The following is a 25088-nucleotide window of genomic DNA, read 5'->3' on the forward strand; positions in this document are numbered from 1 at the left end:
TCCACCTATCCTTTTATATCACACTTTATTTGATGGAATAAAGCTGGCTTATATCCTGTATTATGCATTCATTTGGTCCAATTTTCTGATTAGACAAGGTTTTTTTTTTTTTAAAAAAACATTGCACAGGCAGGGTGTAATCATGGCCACCAGAGCTGTGAATAAGAAACCTCCTAAAGGTTACCTCTATAATACTGTCTTTTTTTTTTTTCTTTTATCATTTTGTCAACCTGAATTGGACAGTTTCTGTGTAAAATTGAACAACAGCTTGTTTATAAGTAGAAGCTAATGAATGAGTTAGACTAAAGAAACAATAACAACCCCCTTGTGGAAACCTTTTTTCAGGGTGTATTAACTCTACATTGAGCTGTTGTGGATAGAGTTAATATTTTCTATTTGAAGTGAAGACGTAACAAATAAAGGTTTATGATGAACAGACATAAGTTGTGTCCCTTTAACGTGACACTGTAGCACCATGCAGATGAAGGTGGGGTTACGTGTAGATATTGGTCTGATTTACACTGCCATCTAGTGTTTATGGGAAGTAATGCAGAAAAAATGGCAGGACTCATCAGAGACATGTAGATAATGACATGAGGCCAAACTGCTGAAAGCCTGAGCTGAACGTGAAGCTGTTTAAAGACTGTTTGTCTTTAATTCTAGACTAAGATTAAAAATTAATCTCTGTTAAATGTTGAACTGAGGTGATCAACTCACCCACACACACACACACACACACTCACTATCCTACTGGCTAGTTTTTTCGGTAAGTACAAGCATAACCTCATTTGGCTTCTTGCCAGGTTTTTAATTTCATTTAAAATTGTTTAACAAAAAAAAAACAAAAAAACTATAAGCTAAAGGTTAACATGATAAAGGAAGCTGAAAGAAACCCTAAACCTAAATCTAGGCCATTCTAAATCACTTCCATATTGATATTTCTTATTAACGTTACGTTGGAGTAGGTTCTTTTAATACAACAAAGCAGACTTTTACGAGAATCCTATTTTCTTTGACCGTGTGATCATTTAAAAACATGAGAATATAATTCTTGTGCTTTATTTAGGCGCAGACATACAGTACAAAGGAAAAACAGTTGATTTAGCATTTTCTATTTGAATCAACAATGTGTGATTTAGCTCACAATGCAAAAACTTGTCAGAGATGTGCGCACAAAGCCTTCAGGGGAAAAATCATCAGAAACAGAGCGTAATAGATGAGATGAACTGTGGACAGAACTAATGTCATAATTCATATCCAGAAGTCCAAATGTACTAAATAAAGGGATCAGTGTCTGACATATAAGAAGTGGCACAAATATCATTGCTGCTGCATATAAAAAAATATTTTAGAAAACAATCAGAAAAATAGTAATGTTTTTGCATCCAAACAAACTTTTACAAGCTTGACTTATAAATTTGGTGTAAACTCTACATTGCAATGAAGTGGCTTCTTAGCAAGAGCTGCTAAAGTTGAAAAAAAATATATATGGGGAATGTCAAACAGCTGAGGAAGCCGATATCAACACCCAAACCCACTGTTCCCGTGTGATCAGTACATCTACAGCTCATGTTTACCTGCAAGTGGATTAAGGACTTGGACAAGATGGTGGTCTTGCTGAATCCTGAAGTACAGTAGATTCAGAGCCTTGTTTTTCGATTATAAACAACTGAGTGGAAACTTTTTCACATTTTTAAGAAAAGCCAAAACCTGTGAAATAAAACTCAGAGCTAGTTGTGCCTGTAATATTATTGAACATGCTAAAAGACCTCAGTAATGAAATGTCACAAACTGCATATTGTATGACCTTGTTGTAGTGAAATAAAGTGACTGGTACCATGGCGCTGTTCGATTACTAAACGGATAGAAAGTGCTGAGTGAAGTTCTTACAGCAGCTCTGACAAATCACACCAATATTAGTGCAATCTTTCAATAGGTTATCATTTCCATAGTAAAAAGGCTCTCCAAATAAATTTTAGTAGCATTTCTAGTGTCAATGCTCTCTTATCAGTCATACTGTAGTAACAATAAATCTGCTAGCAAGTTGTCTGCTACAGGAAATTCCTCAGGATGAAATGCTTCTCAGTACAAGCTGCATAGTTTGTCTTATTGGGTTTAAGACAAAAAAGAAAAAGAAAGCAGAGTGAAAACAAGAACCAAACATTTCACAGACAAACTGAAAAACAGTGTAACTATAAATGGACAAAACTTATGTGATTCTTTTATGAATAAAAAATTATTGTAACCTCTCTGTAGTACATGAAGAATAAAAACTTCAAGATATTGCTGTTATAGGAAAATGAACTACAAAATCAAACTTGTGGAGCTATATGAAGAAATAAATAAGCAATACATCATCTACATTTCCATAGATTTGTCTTTCTAGTCTAGACTTTCTATTTATCTCTCTATTAAATCTGAACATTAACAATTCTACACTAAGCACTTAATTGTTTTCAATATTTTAGCTTTTTGGTAATATATAAACTTGTTTTTTTTTATCATATATATCATATAGCATTTTGCTACTATTATCCAGCTTTATTCATCTAAATGACAAAGTGTGAGACATGGCTTCTGTTCCCAAAACAATTCACACACTATTTTTGCCATTTGCGTTATTAAAGGCTAAACCTACCTGTGAAGGTGAAGCCACAACACTTAGGCTTCGGGGAACAGGGAAAATATGTAGTAGAAACGTCGTCATTTGCTATGAGGTTAGAGTAACTTCTTAGTGCTATTTTATGGCAGTGTCTAATTTAGAGTGAAACGTAACGAATACAAAAACATTTTCTCTATGAAATGTCTTAACTGAGCTTCTAATGGCAGCTTCACTATTTATCCTTAATAGCAAAACTGCAAATAAAGGTCATGTATGGGCTGGGCTACCAGTGTAGACTTCATCCCCTATGTCATTTTTGTATGCATACACGTTGGGGTTTGGATGGTTTTAAGGAAGAAAACCAAGCAGATAACAGACAAAGGTCAGAAGTTGTATAGAAACGTGTGACGCCCCAAGTGTTCATTCATCTCCACCTGACCCAAGATCAGCTCCAGTGTCTGCCTACCACACGTTCTGGATACCAGACTGATGCGAACATTCAGTGGACGAAATGATTGCAGTTAACGGACCTCAAATAAAAAATTAATCCATGTAGTGCAAAACCTAGACAGCGAGTGATATTGTTAGAGAACTGTGAACTCATAAAAGCTCATCTTTCGTCCATGTGATATATTTCTTATGAATACATTTTTCCTAACGAGTTTGAAGGAAAGAAAGTGAGCACAGAGCAGCAGTTTTGTTTTTCAGCTATGTATGATGTTAGGATGGAAGAAGCGGAGGGGAGAAGAGGTGGAAGAAGCGAAGAGACTGGCTGTGAGTGAGGTGAAGAAGCTGTTGCTCATTGTAGCTCTGGAGTCAGAACAGTCGTCCCTTCTGGCTGCTTGACCACCGGCTCTGCACTCGGCGTCGATTCTGACTCAATCCCAAGCTCGGTGGAAGATGCCGTGGGGCTCACCTTGGTCTGTGGTAACATCTGCCATTACTATATGATTACTGATGGAAGCTTAAATGAATTGTCATTTACACCAGCTTACCTTTAAACTGTCCACTTTGTCCTCAAATGACTTGAAGGTGGGAGTGTTCCTGTAAGGAATCAGATATCTGTATTAAATACAGCATGAAAATACATTTTAGACACGCATCAAAATGTGTCACGTTGCTATCTAATAACTTGTATATTAGCTGTTAGAGAAAGAGACAGAGACAGAGGGAAAGAGAGAGAGAGACACACAGATGATTCTATCCAGCCTTCTTGGAATAAAATCGCTCCTTACACACACAGGCCTGCGAGCGACATCGAGAGCCTTACCTCATCACAGGCATGCTAGTGGAGTGTTGTATGGAGCGTATACTATCAGACAGCAATGAGGAAAAGGAGAGAGAGCGGTTAGTCACACATCAGTGATGATTGAGAGAGAAATAAAGCTTCACAACTATATGGACAAACTCCTTCACATTCAGAAGAAATTTGCGGTGGGCGCGTTTCGTTTTTTTAATTAAAATTGCCTAATGGACAGAGCTTTAATGGTCACAAGCATTTTTTTTTTCAACAAGCAGAGAAAACATTATTGACATTTAGTAAAAAAATAAGCTGCTACCAAATATCTTTTATTTTTTATGTTATATAGGATGAAAAGCTTTCGGCACAGCTCATAACCTAATGCTGCCTCGTGGTATAGAGACTTTTTACTGAGGATGCAATGTACAGCTTGATTATGTCCAATTCACCCCTACAAAGAAGGTAGCACAATGATCTGTGTCTGTATTAACACAACTAATTCACACACACCATACTTCATTATACTGTTAGCTACCAGTCTTTAGGGCATGGATTAGGTTTCCAAGCAACCAAAGCAAGACACTCGGCAAGCACTTTAAAACTTTAATTTATGACTTATGATTTCACTTTCGAAAATGATGTTTAAGCTTTACAATGTTTGGAGCAATATTATCTACATTTCTGAAATAAATTCCAACATTACTGGAAAAAAAGAAAGATTAATTCTGGATATAATACACAGCCAGTTCAAAGGACTTGTTCATTTGGAGGATCGTTGATCAGCAACATGGCCAGCTGGAGTGCTAAGATATGAAGCTAAGACCCAAATCTCAGGGCTTTACACCAGACTCGAGAAGTTTATACAGAGCTTAAATGTACTGAAACACACACAGCGTAGAGTGACAGATTCAGACAAGTGGGCTTTGTTTTGGAAAGTTACTGAAATCATAAAAAGACAGAATATAAGGTAGAAGAAAATAAAAAAAAGGCCCAAGATACACAAATCTTCTTAATTCAGCACTACTCAAGCTTAAAACTCATGCACACAACAAACAGAGACTGAGTATGCAGTCAACATGCTACTAATAGTATTAGGGTGCTTTCACACCTGCCTTGTTTAGTTCGGTTGAATCGTACCAGAGTCCGATTGCTCGTTTGGTGCGGTTCGTTTGGGCAGGTGAGAATGCAGCAATCGGACTCTGGTGCGCACCAAAAGCGGACTAAACAAGCGTACCGAGACCTCCTTGAAGAGGTGGTCTCGGTACGCTTTCAAACGAACTCTGGTACGGTTCGTTTGTGGTGAGAACACGGTCCGAGATCGAATAGATATAGAATATAGAATATAGAATAACTGCAAAAAGTATTGCGCATTTTGGACTAAACCAGCTGCCGTAGTGGGTCGTTGGCAATATTTTCGGAAGATAAGCATGTCACAGTTTCGCAAAAGTAATGCTCGCCGCCTCCTGAAGTGTCTTGCGATGCGTCTTCGCCGTTTGCAGTGCATTAAAATTATATTTTAAAGCCGCATCCGCGCTTCATTCTGAAAATTAAGACTTTGCATAGAATGCTGTATACAAGCGATGTAGTAGATTACAACGACGAACATAACTGCAGCACACAGTCGTCTCTCCATGGTGTACTGTATGCTGTATTTTTCTCTTTTTGTTTACTTCCGGAGTTTCGTTGAAATTTCCCGCACGTTTATTCTGACCAATCGAGAAGCAGTTTAGGAAATACATGTGGCCAATGAGTGATGTGGATGTTATCACATGACTGCATTTTGATTCGTTTCAACTGGTGCGGAATAGAATGATCAGTGTGGTGTGAAAAGGAACCAAAACTGCTGAAAATATACAATGTATCATTTATTTGCTTTTGGTCCGGACCAAATGAACCGAACTATAGGTGTGAAAGCACCCTTAGAGTACAGGCAGTAAATTCAAATCATCAAATGAACCACATGCACAAACGATATCTATAATAAATATAAATTCGACATCCAAAACGCCTGGCACAGATGCGATTCTCTTACCTAAAGGAATTGGACTGCAGTATGTAAATGTCAGACTGCATTAGCAAATAAATAAAAAGTAAACTAAAAGCAAAGATTGTTGTGGTTTGTGATTCAGTAACCATTTGGTGTAAAATAACGCAGTGCTCACACTATGCAAGCCACAACACATCTTGCGAAGTTTTTCTGTTTCAGTGTGCATAACAGATCTGTCAATAACAGTTAAGTGATGAAACCGAATTGCTAATTTTCTAATTTGTCAGACAAACAGGGCTTGTGTTGTCCTCCAAATACTCTACTCTCATGACTTTAGCTCACTGGCTGTGTGATTCAATCTCACAATCATTTTAAACTAGGCTAAACCTATTTATGTAAATCTGTATGTTTTAACTGATGCAATTTCATATAGGAGCTTTAAAAAAAATCGACACGACATGATTACTATAAGTTACTTATGCTTGCTAGCAAGAACACATTGTTATTGTTCTGGATCACAATAGTCAACTTGGTGAGCTAATGAGCTGATTAGTAACGGTTAGGAAGTTTTACCTATTTATTCCTAGAAAGAAAACAGACGTTAGCTTAATCAAAAGATGGCGAGGTTTATGTTTATTGGTTACCTGACATCCTCCAGCTTTCTGCTGATGGCTGAACCCACACTGGAGAATGCTGCTGTGGCTTTCTGGCCGGCTTGGCTCAGCGTCTCTGACGTCCTCTTATACCTAAATGCACAAGGCAAACTCAGAACAAGTCCAATGGGACACATGGCTGCTCTGAAATATATTCCTTCTAAAAAAATAGTGTCTCAAATCAGCTGCATTCCCACAAAGCTAACTAATTAATCAAGCATTAAGATAAAAATGGCCTCTGTTCAGTTCAGACTGAATAGATAGTGCAAGATTTGAGGTGTATGATGCAGTGACATATGGAGCTGTTCCTCTAAAGCAACAGGAAGAGAAACCCACAGGGCACAGGTGGCTATGGGGCACGTACGCTGTGGATGTAGTGACTTCCTGCCAGCTCTTGCTCAGGTTCTGTTTAAGCTCATTGAATGGAGTGATTCCCAGCTTCCGCTTGATCTCTGCCAAGTGCCTCTCCTTAGAAGCCAGCACTTGAGTAAGAGTCTGGATTTCCTCCTCCACCTGCAGAGTACAACAATCGAGATCTTACCTACAGATTTAGTTAGGTGTGGGATTATAATTACAAACACAAATATAATAAATATGCAAGCTTGTCAATGTGGCTCAGTATTTTTGTAGGGTACTAATGATCCAGGACACACAAAAATGAACATTATATTTGCAGTGTCTGATAAAAAAAAAAGATTCTAGTTAGCTTGAAAAAAAGGTTGTGGGATTGACAATAGACTACGTGTACAATGCCCCCTGGCTGACAAGAGTATTCATAATGCAGTGTGTGCTTGGTTTTATTCACACAATCTTCACTCTGGAAGACAGTGACGACTCTTCTGACTTCTTAGACTTCGCTCCAACAAACATAAAGAACGGATAAAATATTCTGTAATGTTATTTCTGCACACACTGGCTATATTTTTTTTCCTCCAGTCACAAATTCTGATCCCAGTAATCGTAATTCAGTGCAGTAAACAGTGTCTCAGGCCCCATTTTTAACAATGTGTGTCTAAAACTGAACCTGAATACAGCCCCCAGGCTCTAAAATTAAAAATGTACATTCTCAATTACTTACAACTAGGTCAAAAAGAAAGACTGACATTGAGTGAGGCTATCAGTGTGACCTTGAAAAAAAGGCATATTGCATCCAGTCACAGCAATAGTCAGAAAACAGGTTGTTAATAATAGGTAGCATAGACAAGCATATTACAGACTGCTGACCTTCACCAGTTCACTGCGAAGCTCCTCTTGTTCCTCCTCTGTAAGGGCTGTGCTAAAGGCGGGCTGCAGGGCGCTCGCTGCATCTTCCCCCACTTCTGGGATGGAGTCTGGTCTCTGAGAACCTGCACCCACAAATATATTACATTTTAGGTTAGAAAAATGATAGACAACTTTGCACTAATCTCTGGAAAATTGTCCGTAGTGTGTGAGTGAATGAGAGTGTGTGTGTGTGTGCGCGTGTGTGCCCTGCGATGGGTTGGCACTCCGTCCAGGGTATATCCTGCCATGATGCCCGATGACGCCTAAGATAGGCACAGGCTCCCCGTGACCCGAGGTAGTTCGGACAGGCGGTAGAAAATGAGTGAGTGAGCGAGAACTTTGCACTACTTTGTGTTACATAAAGGCTTACTTTAATGTTTAGTTCATTCAAAATGACTCATTAAGGGCGAACAAACAGCACGCAACACTCAGTCCAAAGAGTAAATCTAAACATGTAATTTTACACAATTTAAATTGATTTAATAATTTTTTCTGCCTAATAAAATAGCTATAATGACACATTAAAAACCTACAGCAGCATCTCTACAAGTGGCCATGTACATTTCCTATCCAAACTAGTTGTCTGCTAGTAAACTAGCTCTTATATGTCAGAGTTAAAGATGAGTAGGATTTCAGTGTGGGAGTCTTGCTTTAGTCAGCACTCCAGAAACAGCTCTCAAAGACAAATGGAAATTTGTACAACTTCAAAAACGACATAAACCGCCTTTGCATTTTATTAAGTGGATCAGACCTATAAACTTCCTGCATGATAAAAATGTTTGGCCATCCAAAATTTATTGCAAGTGCAGGAATATTGAAAACAGAAAACTTTGCCAGTCCTCCAGTTCTTATAGCAAACTTTATTATACAGCATCAGAGACACAACGGTAACGGGCAGGCACAAGAATAAAAAGTAGAAATATGGCCTTCATATGTTCGACAGTTACTCGAGTAAATGTGTACACACACACACGACATGTTTCCCACACACAATTTCACTTGGTCATGAGGCATGTGTCTGCTGAAGGGGTGAATAATTTCAGTAGTCGGGGTGAAGCCTGCCTAATTGAACCTCAGTTTTTTTATGACCATCATATTTAAAAAGAATTATATATTATATATATATATTTTACACTTAGCTAAAAAGAGACCCTTAAAACTTGCTGTCAGCAAAACAGTTTTTATTGCTTTAAAATTAATGTTGTTCTAAACTACAGTGAAAGTGTAAAACTGATACACTTGAGTGGCTTAGGCTTAGAAACACAACACTAAGGTGCATTTCTAAACAGCCATCACTTTTGACCCCTGTAGAGGAGGTCGAGTGGGACATGAGATTAACTCCTGAAAGTAGCGCAGCCTACGTCCCGGCCACCTACAAGTCGTTTCATCAGCTAAAAGTGCTTCTGGTTGAAAATGTGCTTGCATGTTAGTGTTGTAAGCTGATTACAGAAAAAAACAAACAGACAATCCAAGGTTCCCACCTTAACCTCCCACTACATTCCACCAATCCTGCTTCATAAACAAACTCTACCTCCCACTCCTACAGCGTGAGAAAAGCAGGGAGGGACGCACAAAGTATAAACAGTTATCAGTGACACTGCATGCAGAGAATAAATCTAAAACATCATACGAACTGGTAAAACTGAGACAAACTGTGGCTTTTAACTTCCCAGGCCATCTTACTCCAACTGCAAACAACACATTTCCATGCCAAATACAATAAGCCCATATTCTGTCTCAGCACTCAAACAATTCTTATACAGTTAAGGCTTTATAACGTCATTAATTACAGTATTAGGTATTAAGCACAAGAGGTTTATCAGGTGATGAACCTTGTTTTCTGACTCGGTATTTCATACATTCATTCATACTGTTCTGAGACACACCTTTTTCACTACAATGACCTACTTTTTGATCTCCACCCTTTGTTACTCAACACAATACTGCGTTTACTTTCTGCATGCAACTTTAGGGTTTTACATCATTGTATTAAATGGCTGACTTTTTTTTTTATACAATTTATATATAGTTTTTAAGCAAGATCGGAGAAGAACTTGTGAAAGTGCTAATATTTAGCATAAATTAACCTGACACAGCATGATAATTTTTTAGTAGAACATTTCGCTCAATACTGGGACAACAACTATTCAGTCAGTTTACACTCACTGACCAGCTGGTTAGGAAGAGCTTTATACCTGCTCATTCATGTCATGTAGAGTTGCCAATAACAGAGTCTGTGCTCACTGAGGCCTCAGATTCCTGAGGTTGGCTGAAAGCACTGGAACCTCATGCGGTCTTCTGTTGTAGCTCTTTAGCCTCAAGGTTAGCCATGTTGTTCATACAGAGACGCTTGTTTGCTGATTATGTGAGTTACTGTAGCCGTCCTGTCAGCTTGAACCAGTGTGGCCAGTCTTCTCTGACCACATCCATGAACAAGGCATTACCATCTGCAGAACTTCCACACATAGGACCTTTTCTGTTTTCTGCACCTGTTTTGTGTAAACTTAAACTGCTTAGTGTGAATGAAGTTTCTTAAAAATACTCCTTCTTAAATAATCCAGCCCATTTGGATCCAATTTTTCACTGCTACTATTACTTGCACTTCTACATACAGAAGAATATATTGGAAAGGGTGCGGAGACAACTTTCTTCACCATGCAGATAAATCTGATGCCAGCAAGTGCCAAATATCAAGTTGATAGATACACTCTCTTGATAATATATAAGCATGAACAGGTAAAACAGACAGTGGTGTCAGTTCGGTTCAAGAAGAATTTCGACTTTTAGAGGTTTACTGAACAGGTCTCACAAATGGCTCTGAAATGGCAGTTTAAGAGTCTTGTTGAATGTTTAGCAGCACAGTGGTCACCAGCTGGTCATCGTGTGTGTTTGACAGGAACTGCCAGCACCAGAGCTCTGTCAACCTACAACACATTTATTCTGCAGTAGTCACACTTATTTTCCTTTACACTGGTGATGTACATACCCTTTGTTTTACTCACACATATGACATTTTCCATTATGAAACTTCATGTTAAGCTTTTAGATTTGAATAATTTCCCAATATTATGTTTCAACAATAACAAATGGAAGAAATAAATCTCTTCAGTTGATCTGACCATCCACGACTGGCCTTTTTGAACACGTCTCCTGTAAAAACTTCCATTCTCCATGATCACACTGTCTGCAAACAAAACTTATAAATGAACAGCAGATGAGACACCAAAAGAAGCTGCAATAAGCAGCTGGTTTCGATTCTGCTGTTTTAGCCACACCACCCTCCAGAATGCTATGTGCGTGCACTACAAGTGCAGTGGAGAGTTATCATCAGCCCAGTTTCCAAACAGCCTCGCACATTTTTTTTGCCTGTCAGTTATTTGATCCCTGATTACTGTCCACATTGAGATATTTCACAGTGATGTGGCCATATTCATTACAGAACACCTTCAAATGTAGTTTGCTTCACACCTGTAATTAGTGCTGTCTCTTGTGATTCGATCGCCAAGAATACTCATTAACGCCAGGAGTAAACGGGACCTGATAGTCCAAGCTTTCCAGCTGGAAGTGATGGCACACTTGTGTCGATTACACTGACACTAGCCACCCATTAACATCTGCTAACTCATGCATGTGGAAGCAGGCAGTTGTAATTAGTAAAACAATCAATAAATAGCTGTTGCTTTTTTACAATGAGTGTATATATGACTTTCAGAGAGACATATTTCAGTTCAGCAAAGTACCGACTTTGCTGAACTGAAATATGTCTCTCTGAAAGTCATATATACACTTCCAAAGCGATACAACAATAATATATGCCACTATTTCACAATGTATATGCTTTTCTCAGGCCACCCCATTGCCTACTGAAGTTTGAAGCTTTTTTTTTTTTGCATAGCTAACACTGAACATTGGTAACCTTTTTTTCAGTGAGAAGATGTTTGTGCTGGTCATAGAGTCTAATCTGAAATAGTTGTTAATTTTTCTGCACTTTTTACTTGGCAGGAAAAATCTGTCTGGTCTGGAACCAAGAATCAGTAATTTTATTAGTGAGAACTAGTCATGCAAAGCCTTGCTTCTAGTATTCACTAGAGTCTGATGCCTTCCTAATTACATTACAAGGCCAAGATCTAGCTTTCATCGGAAGAGTCTTAGACCTTCTCCTGTAGCTTCTTTCACAGTAAATTAACTTGAATATTAAGGAGGACTTTTTAAAATACTACTACTACTACTACTACTACTACTAATAATAATAAATGACTAAATCCTGCTCCAAAAGAATCATATTTACTGTATACCTTCATTTTGAAACTCTGAAAATGGGCATGGTAGACTTTTTTTTTTTTTGCTTTAACCTGAGCTTTACCATAAGTGCCAATAATTTATTCTACATAAACAATTTTTTAAATGCTTACATGCCAACCATGTTTCAATAAAGATGGAGGAACCTAATATATCAATGCAACTCGAAAACAGTAGATTTCAATGTGCTCAATAACGACATGCTGCATGCTAAACACTAGGATCACATAGACAATGAGCTGCACATGCGTAACTGCACACAGGTTACCTCTGCATGGCAGTGCTGGTGAGCTGAGTGGAGTGAAGCTCTCTTTAGGGGACAAGTAAAGGTAGTTGGTGTTAAAGCCTTCCTCAAAGCTGAAAGGAGACTTGTAGTCCTCAATAGGATCCATCAGTGAAATCTCAAACCGATGACGGCTCAACACTTGGATCACGTGTCTCCAGGCTGCATCTGCCTCATATGATGAACAGGTCAAGTCAGCAGTAACGGGGTGCTAATGGGTTAGCTTTGTGACCGCTAGCAATACCGCAAACTGAAGGTCTCGTAAACAGCCGAACAAGCATAGTTATCTTCTACTAGACTCTGTTACATGCCCTTCCCCCCTTCGTTTCTTGGATTCTAAGATAAATGATGAGTCTGTTGGTCATGTGACACTGTGGGGATGTAATCTGCAGTGGCCCAGATTACAAGTCTAATCCATCTCCAACTGCCTCTACACAACACAGAGCTGTGTGCTGCCATCTGCACACACAACTAAACACCAAAGATGAGATCAGCTCAAACATGAGATCAGCTGAATTAAATTTCAAAATAGGTTAAAAAACAACATACTCTAAATGAAGGTGAAGGTGAAGAAATAGTCCCATGTTTTGAATACAAAGAAACATAAGTGACTAGGATAAAAAAAAGTATGTTCAAAGATATAGCTTATATAACAACTAAAAAAAGATATCACAAGGTGACATCTGTAAACAAAGCCATCTGTAACCGGGGTCAAATCTGACTGTGGGAAGGTGTACGCTCTGTCTCCTGCATCACAAGAATGCTAGACAATTGCTGGCATCTGTGATCTTATGGTTATGGAAGAGGGCAGATAGGTCATACTTAACTTTAACTGGTTTAAAACAAACGGTAACTCAAATACAAGCCTGGAAGGCCTAAGAAATCAAAAGCAAACTCAACATTTCCTTTACTTCCTATTACTAATGTGACCAAATTAAGCTTTGATGCAGACTTGCCTACAATACAGCAGTATAGCTACATAGATACTGCAATTTCCTAAAACATTACAGCATTTTTTTCCTCACCCCACACACACCTACACTAATGGCAGTAATAAGCTGTTGCTTCAGCAGAGTCGTTACTGAGTGTGGGTTGTTATACACCCGGATATTTGCCTTTCAGCCAGGTCCTTGATGGCTCGCTTCCAGATCACGTATCGCTCAGCTTTCAGATTGCATAACAAAAGATATGCACACACAGACACATGTGGAAAGAGAGACTGTGACACACCCAAAGTTATATCCAGCCCTGAAGATCCCTAATCAAATCTGACTGTAGAAATCCTTTCCCAACCATGAAACTGAACTGCAGGTCCACCATTTCGTAACAAGCCCAGGCACGTGGCTTCTGATTACAGGATAGGCGAGGAGGGAAAAAAAAAGGACAGGAATAAGCTTAACTTCTTCATTGAGGGCTAGTTCTGCTCTAAAGAAGAAGTAAGCATTGCATGAGGAAGTCAAGCACAATCGTTATCGTTATTGTTCCAGTTCAGCCTTTAACAGCACAAGTAGCCAATATAATGCATGCCTAGCATGATCCGTGTTCCCTTTCATGCCTTTTTCTCAGTTAACCCATTTTATTATTGTATACTCATATACTGTATCCACATGTATAATATATAGATATGTTTGAAAGCTTAGTCTCGACCATAAACGAAACTGTATTTGAAATTAACCACATTAAAAGCACATGAGCAAACCAGCCCAGTGACAGTGCATTAAAAACATTTACATCACATGACTCAAGAATAATGCCAGGACCTGATGATACCGAAAAGAAAGATGAAGGCCAAGGACAAGGCCATGTACAGACAATGATTCATGTGTGGCCTGATAATGCTTAAAAGATACACTTGTATACAAAGTGTTCATCCGGGTCTTTCAAGCTGGGTTTTTAAGGTGATTTGCAGAGACATTTGCAGAGTCATTTGCCTGTAACTCTGACCCTTAAAAGAGTCCTCATCTACGTCATCATGGCTGGCAAATAGACAGTATGCCTACTCCAGAATAAAGCTTGTCACATATCAGTCAGAGGCTACTAAATTATCAGAGCACATCCTGTGCCATAGTATAATTTGAAGGTATAATAATAAAACAAAGTGGAGTGTTTCAAAGTATGCCTTAAAAACAAGGCAGACCAAAAACTCAGGGTATCAGTTATGGTACAATCATAACATGTAAAATAGCAATGGGCATGAGTACAATCACAAATGATCATTTACATGTTGTCTTTGAGGACAACAACCTCCTAATCAATACACAATAGTTGAAATGTATCTGACTGTAGAAAGGACATTATTCATAACACACTCTGGTGTTTATAACAGTTTATAATCACAGCGTCACCCAAATGAGGATGAGGTTCCCTTTCGAGTCTGGTTCCTCTCAAGGTTTCTTCCTCTTCCATCTAAAGAAGTTTTTCCCCTCACCTCAGGCTGGTTCATTGGGGATAAATACAAACACACTTAAATATGTCTATTGTTAATCTTGAACTTTTGCATAACATTAATCTGTATAATACACTTTTTGTACTATATTCTGTAAAGCTGCTTTGAGATTAGATCCATTGTTAAATATCCTTTACAAATAAAATTGAATGTTCAAAACCATAAATTGGTAAATAAACTGTCACACAAAAACATTTTAAAGTTTCTGAAAAGCTTAAATTTCAGCTACCTCTGTTTTCATGTGGATGTGAGGTCAAAATGCAGAGAAAATGATCTATATACATGATCACTGTCTGCAAAAAGCACAGATGTCTGTGGAGGAGCCGCTCTTCTGAGATTCATATGACTCCCATTTAGATCCACACAAGAACAAAGATGTCCCACAAATGTCTTAATAAAGCACAATATCTAATCAATAAGCAAATTAGTCCCAACACACACCATAGCACATGATTTCCCCAAAATGAGAATCATGGGACATGCTGCTTTCCATCTGAGGTTCACAGCTGGAGGCTTGCAGGTCGTCGTGCAGCCTTTGCAAGGTAGCTGGAAGGGAACACAGCAAAGAGACCTCAAACAGACGGATTTGTGCATATTACTAAGTGAACAAACTAAAAGGAGGTGTAGAATATGATTCTGCCTTTAGCCCATTTTGTAAACAATTATTCAGCTCGTAAATGAAGCTAAAACCAGAGTTAGAAATAAAAAAAAGGGCACACCACTGTGCATGGTTGCCAGACGTAGGATAAAACATGATGTACCAATATAAGAGAGGCCTAATCTACTTAATTCCAAATTTGAAAACTGAAATTCTTCTGAAATGTGAAAACTAAAATGTGACTATTGTAGCTTTGCAAACCCGAAGTAAAGTTTCAGCAGAATTGTGAGAACTGATAAGATTTCATTCCACTGAAAGGACAGCACCCATCTCCAACATCTACAAACTAATTTACTTACAGAGAAACAATGTTACTCTCAAATTATAAAGGATTCCATGTTTGGTAGAACAGCTTGTACAAACAGCCGCCAGCTTACTTCACAGCCATATATTTAGTCACATTTTAATTTCCAAGTAATTCTCAGTATGATAGTGAGAGAATAAAAAAAACACAAACACACACACTGGAGAGAGAGAGAGAGAGAGAGAGAGAGAGAGAGAGAGAGAGAGAGAGAGAGAGATCCAAAGCCTCTCTTAACTCAAACAAACATAGATAGAAGTGTTAAAATGTATAAATGTATATTTATCTAATATTTATTTCGATATTTTTAAAAAAACATTATTCAACCTATTTTTGCACAAAAAACTTCAAGCTTAAAATATTTGAGCTTCCTATTGAACAAGATAAAACTGTATCTATAGGTATGATAGCCTCCTATTTATTTTATTTATATTTCACAAGAAGAAATACTGGATAGGATTGCCAATCAATTGAGATATTTTGCTAGCTAATGGGTATTTTTTTGTTGTGCCATGTCTCCCTGTCAGTGTCCTCAAATACTTTAATGAAAACGCAAAACCAAAATGAAAATTTACTTATTTGACCGAAAAACATAAAACAACGTAATTGCATTCGATCAATTACTTGTACGACACAAGAACCAGAAACCGAGGAGGAAAAATCACCACTGACCCTTCACACCCTGGACACAACCTCTTTCAGCTCCTCCCTTCTGTCAGGTGCTACAGAACTTTGCTTACTAAAACTGCCAGACACAGGAACAGTTTCTTCCCCCAGACAATCACCCTGATCAATAACTCACCATAATTATATTCACTGCTTCATATCTATAAGTACTGCATTATCAGGACTGTCAGTAATCACATCATCCGTATATATTACACACACTACTGCTGCTGTATATTGTACAAAAAAAGCATAATATTGCACAATATTGTTATTTGCACTCCCACACTTTGTGACTGATCAGTCATATATTCTGTATTCATATTTAATACAATATAGACAGAATGAGTATCTCATCGTCTCATATACTAGTTTCTATGGTATAGTGTTATTTATGTCTGTACTTTTGAGAGTCACAAATAGCTGGAACCAAATTTCTTGTGCGTCAACACACTTGGCCAATAAACCTGATTCTGATTCTGATCAAATCGTTGCAGCTTCAGAACAGAGCAGAAAGCTGAGAGTGGAATTTTCCACCTGCAGGAGTTCAAATGGACTGGCTGGTAACTAAAGGCAACTACGATAAGAAGCCATGGGGTTGGTTCTCATCACAGCAGCACACAGTAACACACCACTATGCAGTGCTGATAACACACAATGGCTGTGTTTACATTACTGCTCATGTTACAGTTATGCGTTGAGTCAGGACTGGTCTTTTGGAAGGAACTGTGCCCTCAAGTGTGATTGCTTTAAGGTGCATGGATTACTCAGATAGTCATGATTGCTACAACTTTAGAAATAGTGGATTATGCAAATACTTGAAGCACACGGCAGTTCGAATCAAGATAAAACATGTAGACGCATACCAGGTTCATAAAAAAATAAGAATGCACAGTGAGCTAAAGAGGAAGCCAGTGTAAAAGCCACAGAAGTTGCTCGGCGTGTGACACAGAGCATGGATAGCTTCCGTATCTGATGCAGATCGTGCCATTGTTCAGTTGAAGCAAACCTCAGATCACAGTTTTCAAGAGGACCGAGAATCGGCTTGATTTCTAAAATGAGCTCGGGGCTCAAAAAGCTTAATGGCCAAAAAAACCCCAAAAACAAATATATCCCTTAACTTTTTGAATTGAACTCTGGTGTATTTTCTTGTTTGTGAGAGCACAGCAATCACACTCGGGGGTAACCAAAAACAACCAGGAAGTGAAAGGAAAAATGTGTCTACTGGACAGCAGGCAACATTACCAACATTTTTGTGAGCTGCTAAATGAGGTGCAAACTGAACCAAGGAAAGAGCCGTGACTACACATTTGGATCATCAAACAAAAAGAGAAAAAATACTCAATTTGGGAAAATAAAAAAAAATAATTTTTTTTATTATATATATATTTATCAAATTATTACAATTTTCTTAGCACCAGCTACAGGGGAATTTTGTGATTTCTACACACACACACAAACACCTGGCAAAAATTTGTTCACACTTTTCTTCATATTTCTGAGTAGATGTGTGAGTGAATGTGCTCTTAATTACTTTAAAGAACTGGACATTTTCTACTTAGTTTGCAATTTGTTGATAATATAATTATAAGACTATCATTTAATTTTGTGTAATTAGTTAATTGAAAGACGCCAACAGAATCAAATACGTCATTAAAAGAATATGCAAGAGAATCTGACATTTTACTACAAAAGTCATGATTATTATGTTTTTGTCTGTTTTCATATTAATGCTAAAACAGTTTGCAGGAGAATTTGGGTCACAAAAAAATGTACCGGCGGTTTATCAAGTTACGTTTAGTCATGAAGGATTACATTAGTCACTTTGTGGAAGTCACTTTTAACTTTTTCCTGATGTGCCATTTTAGAAAAGTAGATCAACTTTAGATTGATAACAGAAACTCTGCTATGCTGTTCTACAGCACACCACTTTGTTGTTGATTATTTTCCTAGACCAACATGGCCTGTAATGTCTTCTTCCTCATTTGTCAGCCAGAAAGCAGCAGATAGGATTAATAAAATGATAAGTGTATGTTTTGCATTACTTTGTCTCACTACAGATCTAATTCCAAATTCAGATCTAATTCCAAAAGACCTAAATGACTTGAATATAATGTTAGAAAGCAGAAATATGGACTAATAAAAAGTCTAAGGAAAGGTCCATGTTATCAGGAAGCGTGCAGCATTTCTGGCACATGGCTCATGTGACGCCTTGATAATGAGGCGTGATGCTGCTGATAAAAACCACACACACTGCACAGTATACAAATAAAAGTCTCCACCTTGATCCTTCAACCTGCTGCTTAAATAAGATGCAGCTCACTGTGCAGCAGCTGCGGTGACATGACTTATGAGTATGTTACCACGAGGAATGGGCAGATGGCTTCACTGCAGGACAGATGAGGGCAAGAGGCATAGAATCAAGCTAGGAAGCCTCATTAAACTGCCATCAGTGACAAGAAAGACTTTATTTTAGTTTACTGTGAAGCTGAAATGAACACTATTGTATGGCATAAAGGAAATCTTGAATTATTCACTAGTACTCCATCATTGTCTACTGACTGAAGAAATGATCATTATTTTGCTGTTTTCGTCTGAACAACAATAAGAGAAACATACAACTGTAGTGCAATGGTCTTGTTAAACAACTGGAAGTTCTGGGGAGAAGCTTTGTTTACAGGAATGGGGATGTGTGAAGGGAGTAAAAAGATTATTTAAATCTTATGCAACTCCACCTGCTTGCTTAACATATTGTGATCAATTTCACCTCATGCACCTTTAAATCTAAGAATTTCATGCTGAACTGCATGCAAATCTACACAGCAAAGTAAACTGGTAGTAAAACTGTTACCAGATTTGACACTCATAATAATGTGTTCTGTCATAATGCCTCTGTGAGAAAAAAAAAAAATCACACCATCAGTCAGCAGGAATGAATAGAAATAAACATCTTAAGAGAGCTTCACGTACATGATTACAAATCCCTGTGATTGGGTTGAGACAGAAACGAGAACATTTTAAAAGGACCGGCTGCTTTTATGCTTTTAATCAATTCCTATTCCAAATCAATATCAATTACCTTTGGAGTCAAAGCATCAATTTAGTTTTAAAATGGAAAGCAGTATCCAAAAAAACCAAAACAAAACAAAAACGTGTAAACTGGATCTAAACTGATCTGACTCTGATCTGATCACATATTTTATGTCTGAGGATTTAAATAAAATAACAGCACATGGATGTGCACAAACAACTGACCACTCACTTGCTAAGTCACACAAGACCAGACTTTGATCTACTCAAATAAAAAATACCAATACACCTGAAAAACATGAACAAACAATTTGATGACTTATCAAATCTGATGAAAACTCAATGAACAATGTTTAAGCACCAAAGTATATGGAGAAAAAAATAGTTGTTTGCTACAGCATGTACGCATTACACCACAACCAACAGTGCAAAGCACACTACATCCACACGTGTCAGTGATCATATTAGTGTTTTTCTCCTAACAGCCTTAACAACTTGCATTACACAGTATATGTATGCAATATACAGCGTTCCCTACTGTCTCTGACAAAAAGATTCGCACAATTATTTACAGACTTACGGGTTAGTCTGAGGTGTAAAAAAGCTCAAATCCTATCTTTTGTTCAAGAAAAATTTACCTTAACACTATTAAACATGTACAGTACCGAAAAATTACATGCATTAATCATGTGATTTCAGTAAGAGCAGGATTCAGAAATTGTACGAGGTCCAAACATTATTGCAACTCGTCTTACCAAAGAACAGCTGGATTGTAGCTGGATGGGAAGTGTTGAATGAAATTAAAGGGGGGATGAGAACAAAATGACACCAAGTGTCACTCATGCACATCAAAATAGTTTGTGTAGAGGAATATATTCGATTTATACAAACAGAGAAAGTACCCGATTAACACATGCAAATCTATGGTAAACTATTTCACAGGAAGCTATGAGAGCTCTCAGAATAACTGTACATGTCCTGCGTCTCTACTGGAACGATCAGTGTAGATCTTTTGTACCTTATAGAATAAATACAAACCTCTATAATACATTATTATGCTTTATAATACAAAACGCCTTCAGAAAATTGTGAGAAATTTCTGTCATTTAATTTTAAAGTCTCTCTTAATAATTATAAAGAAATATCACATAATATCTATGTATCCTGAGACTCAATCTATAGTTTAGTCCTGACCGAAATGACTAAATGTTTTTTTTGGATAGTGTGTTTGTGAGTGACAGCAAAAAAAAAAAAACTGACAAAAGAAAAAAGTTTTCACTCTCATGATCAAATACAGCACCTCAGGTAAAGTAAACAAACAAATAAACATATGGCTTACCAAATGCCAGATTAATACAGTGTGAACTTTAAACTTTTAACTCTTACACTTTGACTGAAACAGTTCAGTTAACTGGTTTGTTTATGCAGAAGTTGTCTGAATTTAAACTTCCTGGTGAAAAAGTTTTGAAACTTCCTTCCTTGGTACATTCGGTTAATTCTGCAGTTCCTCCTGTCAACAAAAACACTGAAAAACACACTGAGAATCTTTATTAATCATTTAAACTCAGACATAAATCTTGCTCTGAAGCTGTTTTATTAGCTACACCATGCTAACACCATGCTAAGCTAAACGCTGCTAACTTCTGACAGAAAAACTAGCAACAGATTTATTCTAGTTTTCACGTAGTTTTGCACACGGATAACTTTCCAAATTCACATGAATCACTCACCTTGTTCGTATTCCTCCATGCTTGTGTGAACTCCAGGTATAACACTGATATTTTTTCCCGTTCAGAGTGATTTTTCCTCTCGGCAGCACTTTGGAGCAGTGACACGCTACAGCTGAGGCGCATGAGAGAGGTGGGGTCGCGTGTGACGCCATCACGCAAGGTACACGAGCACACAACAAATTATTATTATAAATAAAGGTTATATAACTATATATTAAACTATATATTAAACCCGTCTATCTATACATACACACAAATCTATCTGTATTATATAGTTATACACACACTTGTATGCAAAAGTTTAGGAACCCCTGACAATTTCCATGTTTTTCCATTTATAAATATTTGGGTGTTTGGAATCAGCAATTTCATTTTGATCTATCAAATAACTGAAGGACACAGTAATAGTTCAGTAGTGAAATGAGGTTTTTTGGATTAACAGAAAAATGTTCAAAACGAAATTAGACTGTGCATAAATTTTGGCACCCCAACAGGAATTTTTAAAAAAAAAAAAATCACATCAGTATTTAGTATAGCCTCTTTTAGCAGAAATAACAGCCTCTACACGCTTCCTATAGCATGTAATGAGCGTCTGGATTCTGGATGAATGTTTTTTGGACCATTACTCCTTTCAGAACATCTCCAGTTCGGTTGGATGGTTGCCGAGCATGGACAGCGTGCTTCAAAATCACCCCACAGATGTTCAATGATATTCAGGTCTGGGGACTGGGATGGCCATTCCAGAATATTGTACTTGTTCCTCTGCATAAATGCTCTAGTAGATTTTGAGCAGTGTTTTAGGTTGTTGTCTTGTTGAAATATCCACAACTTCAGCTTTGTGACTGATTCCTCAACATTATTCAAGAATCTGCTGATATTGAGTGGAATCCATGCGACCCTCAACTTCAACCAGATTCCCAGTACCGGTACTGGCCACACAGCCCCATAGCATGATGGAACCTCCACCAAATATTACTGTGGTTAGCAAGTGTTTTTCTTGGAATGCGGTGTTCTTTTGCCACCATGCTTAACACCTCTTGTTATGACCAAATAACTCAATCTTTGTTTCATCACTGAACAGCACCTTATTCCAAAATGAAGCTGGCTTGTCCAAATGTGCGTTTGCATACCTCAAGGGACTCTGTTTGTGGTGTATGTGCAGAAAAGGCTTCTTTCGCATCACTCTCCCATACAGCTTCACCTTGTTCAAAGTGCGCTGAATTGATAAACGATGCACAGTGACCCCATCTGCAGCAAGTTGATGTCGTGGGTATTTGGAGGTGATCTGTGGACTGTTTTTGACTGTTCTCACCATCCTTCTCCTTTGCCTCTCCAATATTTTACATGGACTGCCACATCTGGCCTTATCAGGAACTGTGTCTGTGGCCTTCCATTTCCTCACTACTGTATGTTCCTAACACTGAACACGGACAGCCTATATCTCTGCAATAACTTTTTGTAGCCTTCCCCTAAACCACAATGTTGAACATCTTTGTTTTCAGATCATTTAAGAGTTGTTTTGAGGCCTCCATGTTGCAACTCTTCAGAGGAGAGTCAAAGAGAAACAACTTGCAATTGGCCACTTTAAATACCTTTACTCATGATTGGATGCACCATTCTATGAAGTTCAAAGCTTAATGACCTCGCCAAACCAATTGTGTGTTCCAATCAGTGCTAAGTAGTTACAGGTATATATATAAGCCTACAGGGGAGATGCAAGCTTTGCTCATCTCATTGTACATCAATGTAAAAATACAATATATTTATATTTCAAGGTAAAATTACATTTATATGAAATATATGGAACTTGAACTTCTGAAGATAGTCTAGTACTTCTTTGAGAATGTAGGTCAATTACATAAATGTATTACTTACCTTGCTTTCACAATATTTATGAGATATTAGGTAAATTACAATTTAGTACAATTTACTAACAATAACATTAAAACTACTGAAAGGTAAAGTGAGTAACGTTGATTACTTCTTTGTAGTAGCACTAGCAAGGGGTGGGATAAATTAGGCAGCATTTGAGCAGTCAGTTCTCAAAGCTGATGTGTTGGATGCACTGAAAATGGGCAAATTTTTTTCCTTAAGAAATGAAAGGAGATGAATATAATCTCTTGACATATCACTGAGAAATTCCCTTTGTCTCAGCTAGACAGATTTCTTTAGAGATATGCAGTTGTTGCTATTGTTTTTTGTTATTACTGATATGGATAATGTGTCCTTAATTAGTAAAGTGTCAATGCACTACAATCTATTCAACCTAATCATCTTGAGTTGTAGGTTATTATTTTAAAAAACATAAAATAAAATACTCTGTAGCTTCTGAGACCCCCTGAGTTTTGTTTTGGTTTTGTTTTATCTTTTGTCATTTTAAAGTATCTTCAAAAAACAGGGTTTAAAATATAACAGATTTGGGTGGGAGTTTTTGGGTGCCAAGATTTTTCTAGTTTTTTTTGTCTTTGGCCTGTTTTTCATATTTGATAACTTCATAAACTATAATTAAAATATAATTGCATTAAAAGTTTCTATTATAAAGCACCTACGTCTACCCCTTGGTCAGAAACAGGTCTTCTCAAACAGGATCATATCAATATGAGAGTAGCACACAGAGTAAAGTTAGATCAGATCATTTATAACTTAGAAGGCTTACAGACATGGCAATTAATTGATAACAAAAACATTCATACAAATCTGAATTTGATTTTTAAAAATGCCATCTGAACCAAAGGTTTAGTCAGAAAACATATTGTGGACAAGTCAGAGGAATGCAAATCCTTCAACAGCTCTAAATCCTTAACCTTTTGTCCTATCAGTATCCTAAAAAAAGGTGAGCTACAGGGTGTGGCTCTGAAACAGCAAAACACATTTTGCAAACCCTATAGCCAATGGGGACAACATGGATATCTTTAGAATAACATTTTCTATAGATCTACTTGTAGAAACTAAATTAAAAAAAGACAGCACAGACACATGTGCCTAGCAGTCATGTGCAGTGGATTCAGTTCGCACTGAAATGAGTCAGTGCATGATTTTTTTTTTTTGCAGAAAATTATTAATAGAAAACAAAATTCTATGTGACAGTTTTTCTGAAGAACTAAGGATGAGCTTCATCTTGTGTTTATCCTTTTACATGTTTGTTCTCAGCCTGCTTCAGAACACATCCATACACCTTTAACTACTAACAAATAAATCTTACACAGCTTCTTGGGTCATTTAAAATGTGGAACAAATCTGATGGTGATCTATTGTTATGCATAAGATTTTACACGTGTGTTTTTAGACGTTACAATTTTCTCACATATGATTTCAGTTTTTTGATACCAATACAGATACTGAAACCTTGAGTCCATACTAGTCCGATATTTATTGTTTAAAAGCTAAAGTTTATTATTTTATTAAACTTTTATTAAAAGCACAATTAAAAATATAATAATAATAATAATATAATCGAAAGTATCAATACCATATTATCAATACCATTATGTCTCATGTTCTTAATGTTCTACTTTTTTATTGTTAGCAATTAACTATTAAATATATGATATTGTTCACGTACCACGTATGAAAAATGAGTTATGTAATTTTCATGTAAGAAAAGCAGCAGCAGTAATAATAATAATAATAATAATAATAATAATAATAATAATAATAATAATAATAATGCTGAAATGACACCATATTATTTGGCCTATATACAGAGAATAGTGCACATATTAGACAAGTCTCCCGAAAGGAGCACAGCTGGGTAATTTTTCTTGTTCACACAGTCTCAAATTCCCCAATCAGGCGACAGAGAAGCGGAAAATCCCCCAGGGACCACAGGGCCCTCATTAGTAACGTGACAGCGGGCGGCACCGACCTGATGGTTTGCAGAAAGGCGAAAAAAGAAAGGACGCCACCCACTGGGCCACCAGATCCTCCTGC

At 37.4% G+C, this 25088-nt stretch overlaps 1 protein-coding gene across 6 annotated transcripts; it reads right to left on the minus strand.

Annotated features, from left to right (window-relative positions):
- Nucleotides 1-1043: 1043 nt before the first annotated feature.
- tpd52 (tumor protein D52) lies at nucleotides 1044-21313 on the minus strand. Of its 6 annotated transcripts, XM_047808027.1 has the most exons (8): nucleotides 21159-21291; nucleotides 15215-15319; nucleotides 7707-7828; nucleotides 6847-6995; nucleotides 6474-6575; nucleotides 3873-3914; nucleotides 3598-3646; nucleotides 1044-3524 (listed from the first exon to the last, which is right to left on the minus strand). In XM_047808027.1, exons 1-8 carry the CDS (start codon nucleotides 21175-21177, stop codon nucleotides 3402-3404), a joined length of 711 nt encoding a protein of 236 aa, XP_047663983.1. In that variant the 5' UTR covers nucleotides 21178-21291; the 3' UTR covers nucleotides 1044-3401. The 6 variants fall into 6 exon arrangements, with proteins under 6 accessions (XP_047663983.1, XP_027031568.1, XP_027031565.1 ...); XM_027175767.2 differs by lacking the exon at nucleotides 15215-15319 and having other exon boundaries at nucleotides 21159-21313; XM_027175764.2 differs by lacking the exons at nucleotides 15215-15319; nucleotides 21159-21291 and adding an exon at nucleotides 12313-12575.
- Between the last annotated feature and the right edge of the window lie 3775 nt (nucleotides 21314-25088).

This window comes from Tachysurus fulvidraco, chromosome 24, assembly GCF_022655615.1.
Source record: "Tachysurus fulvidraco isolate hzauxx_2018 chromosome 24, HZAU_PFXX_2.0, whole genome shotgun sequence".
In the NCBI taxonomy this organism is placed as follows: Eukaryota; Metazoa; Chordata; class Actinopteri; order Siluriformes; family Bagridae; genus Tachysurus; species Tachysurus fulvidraco.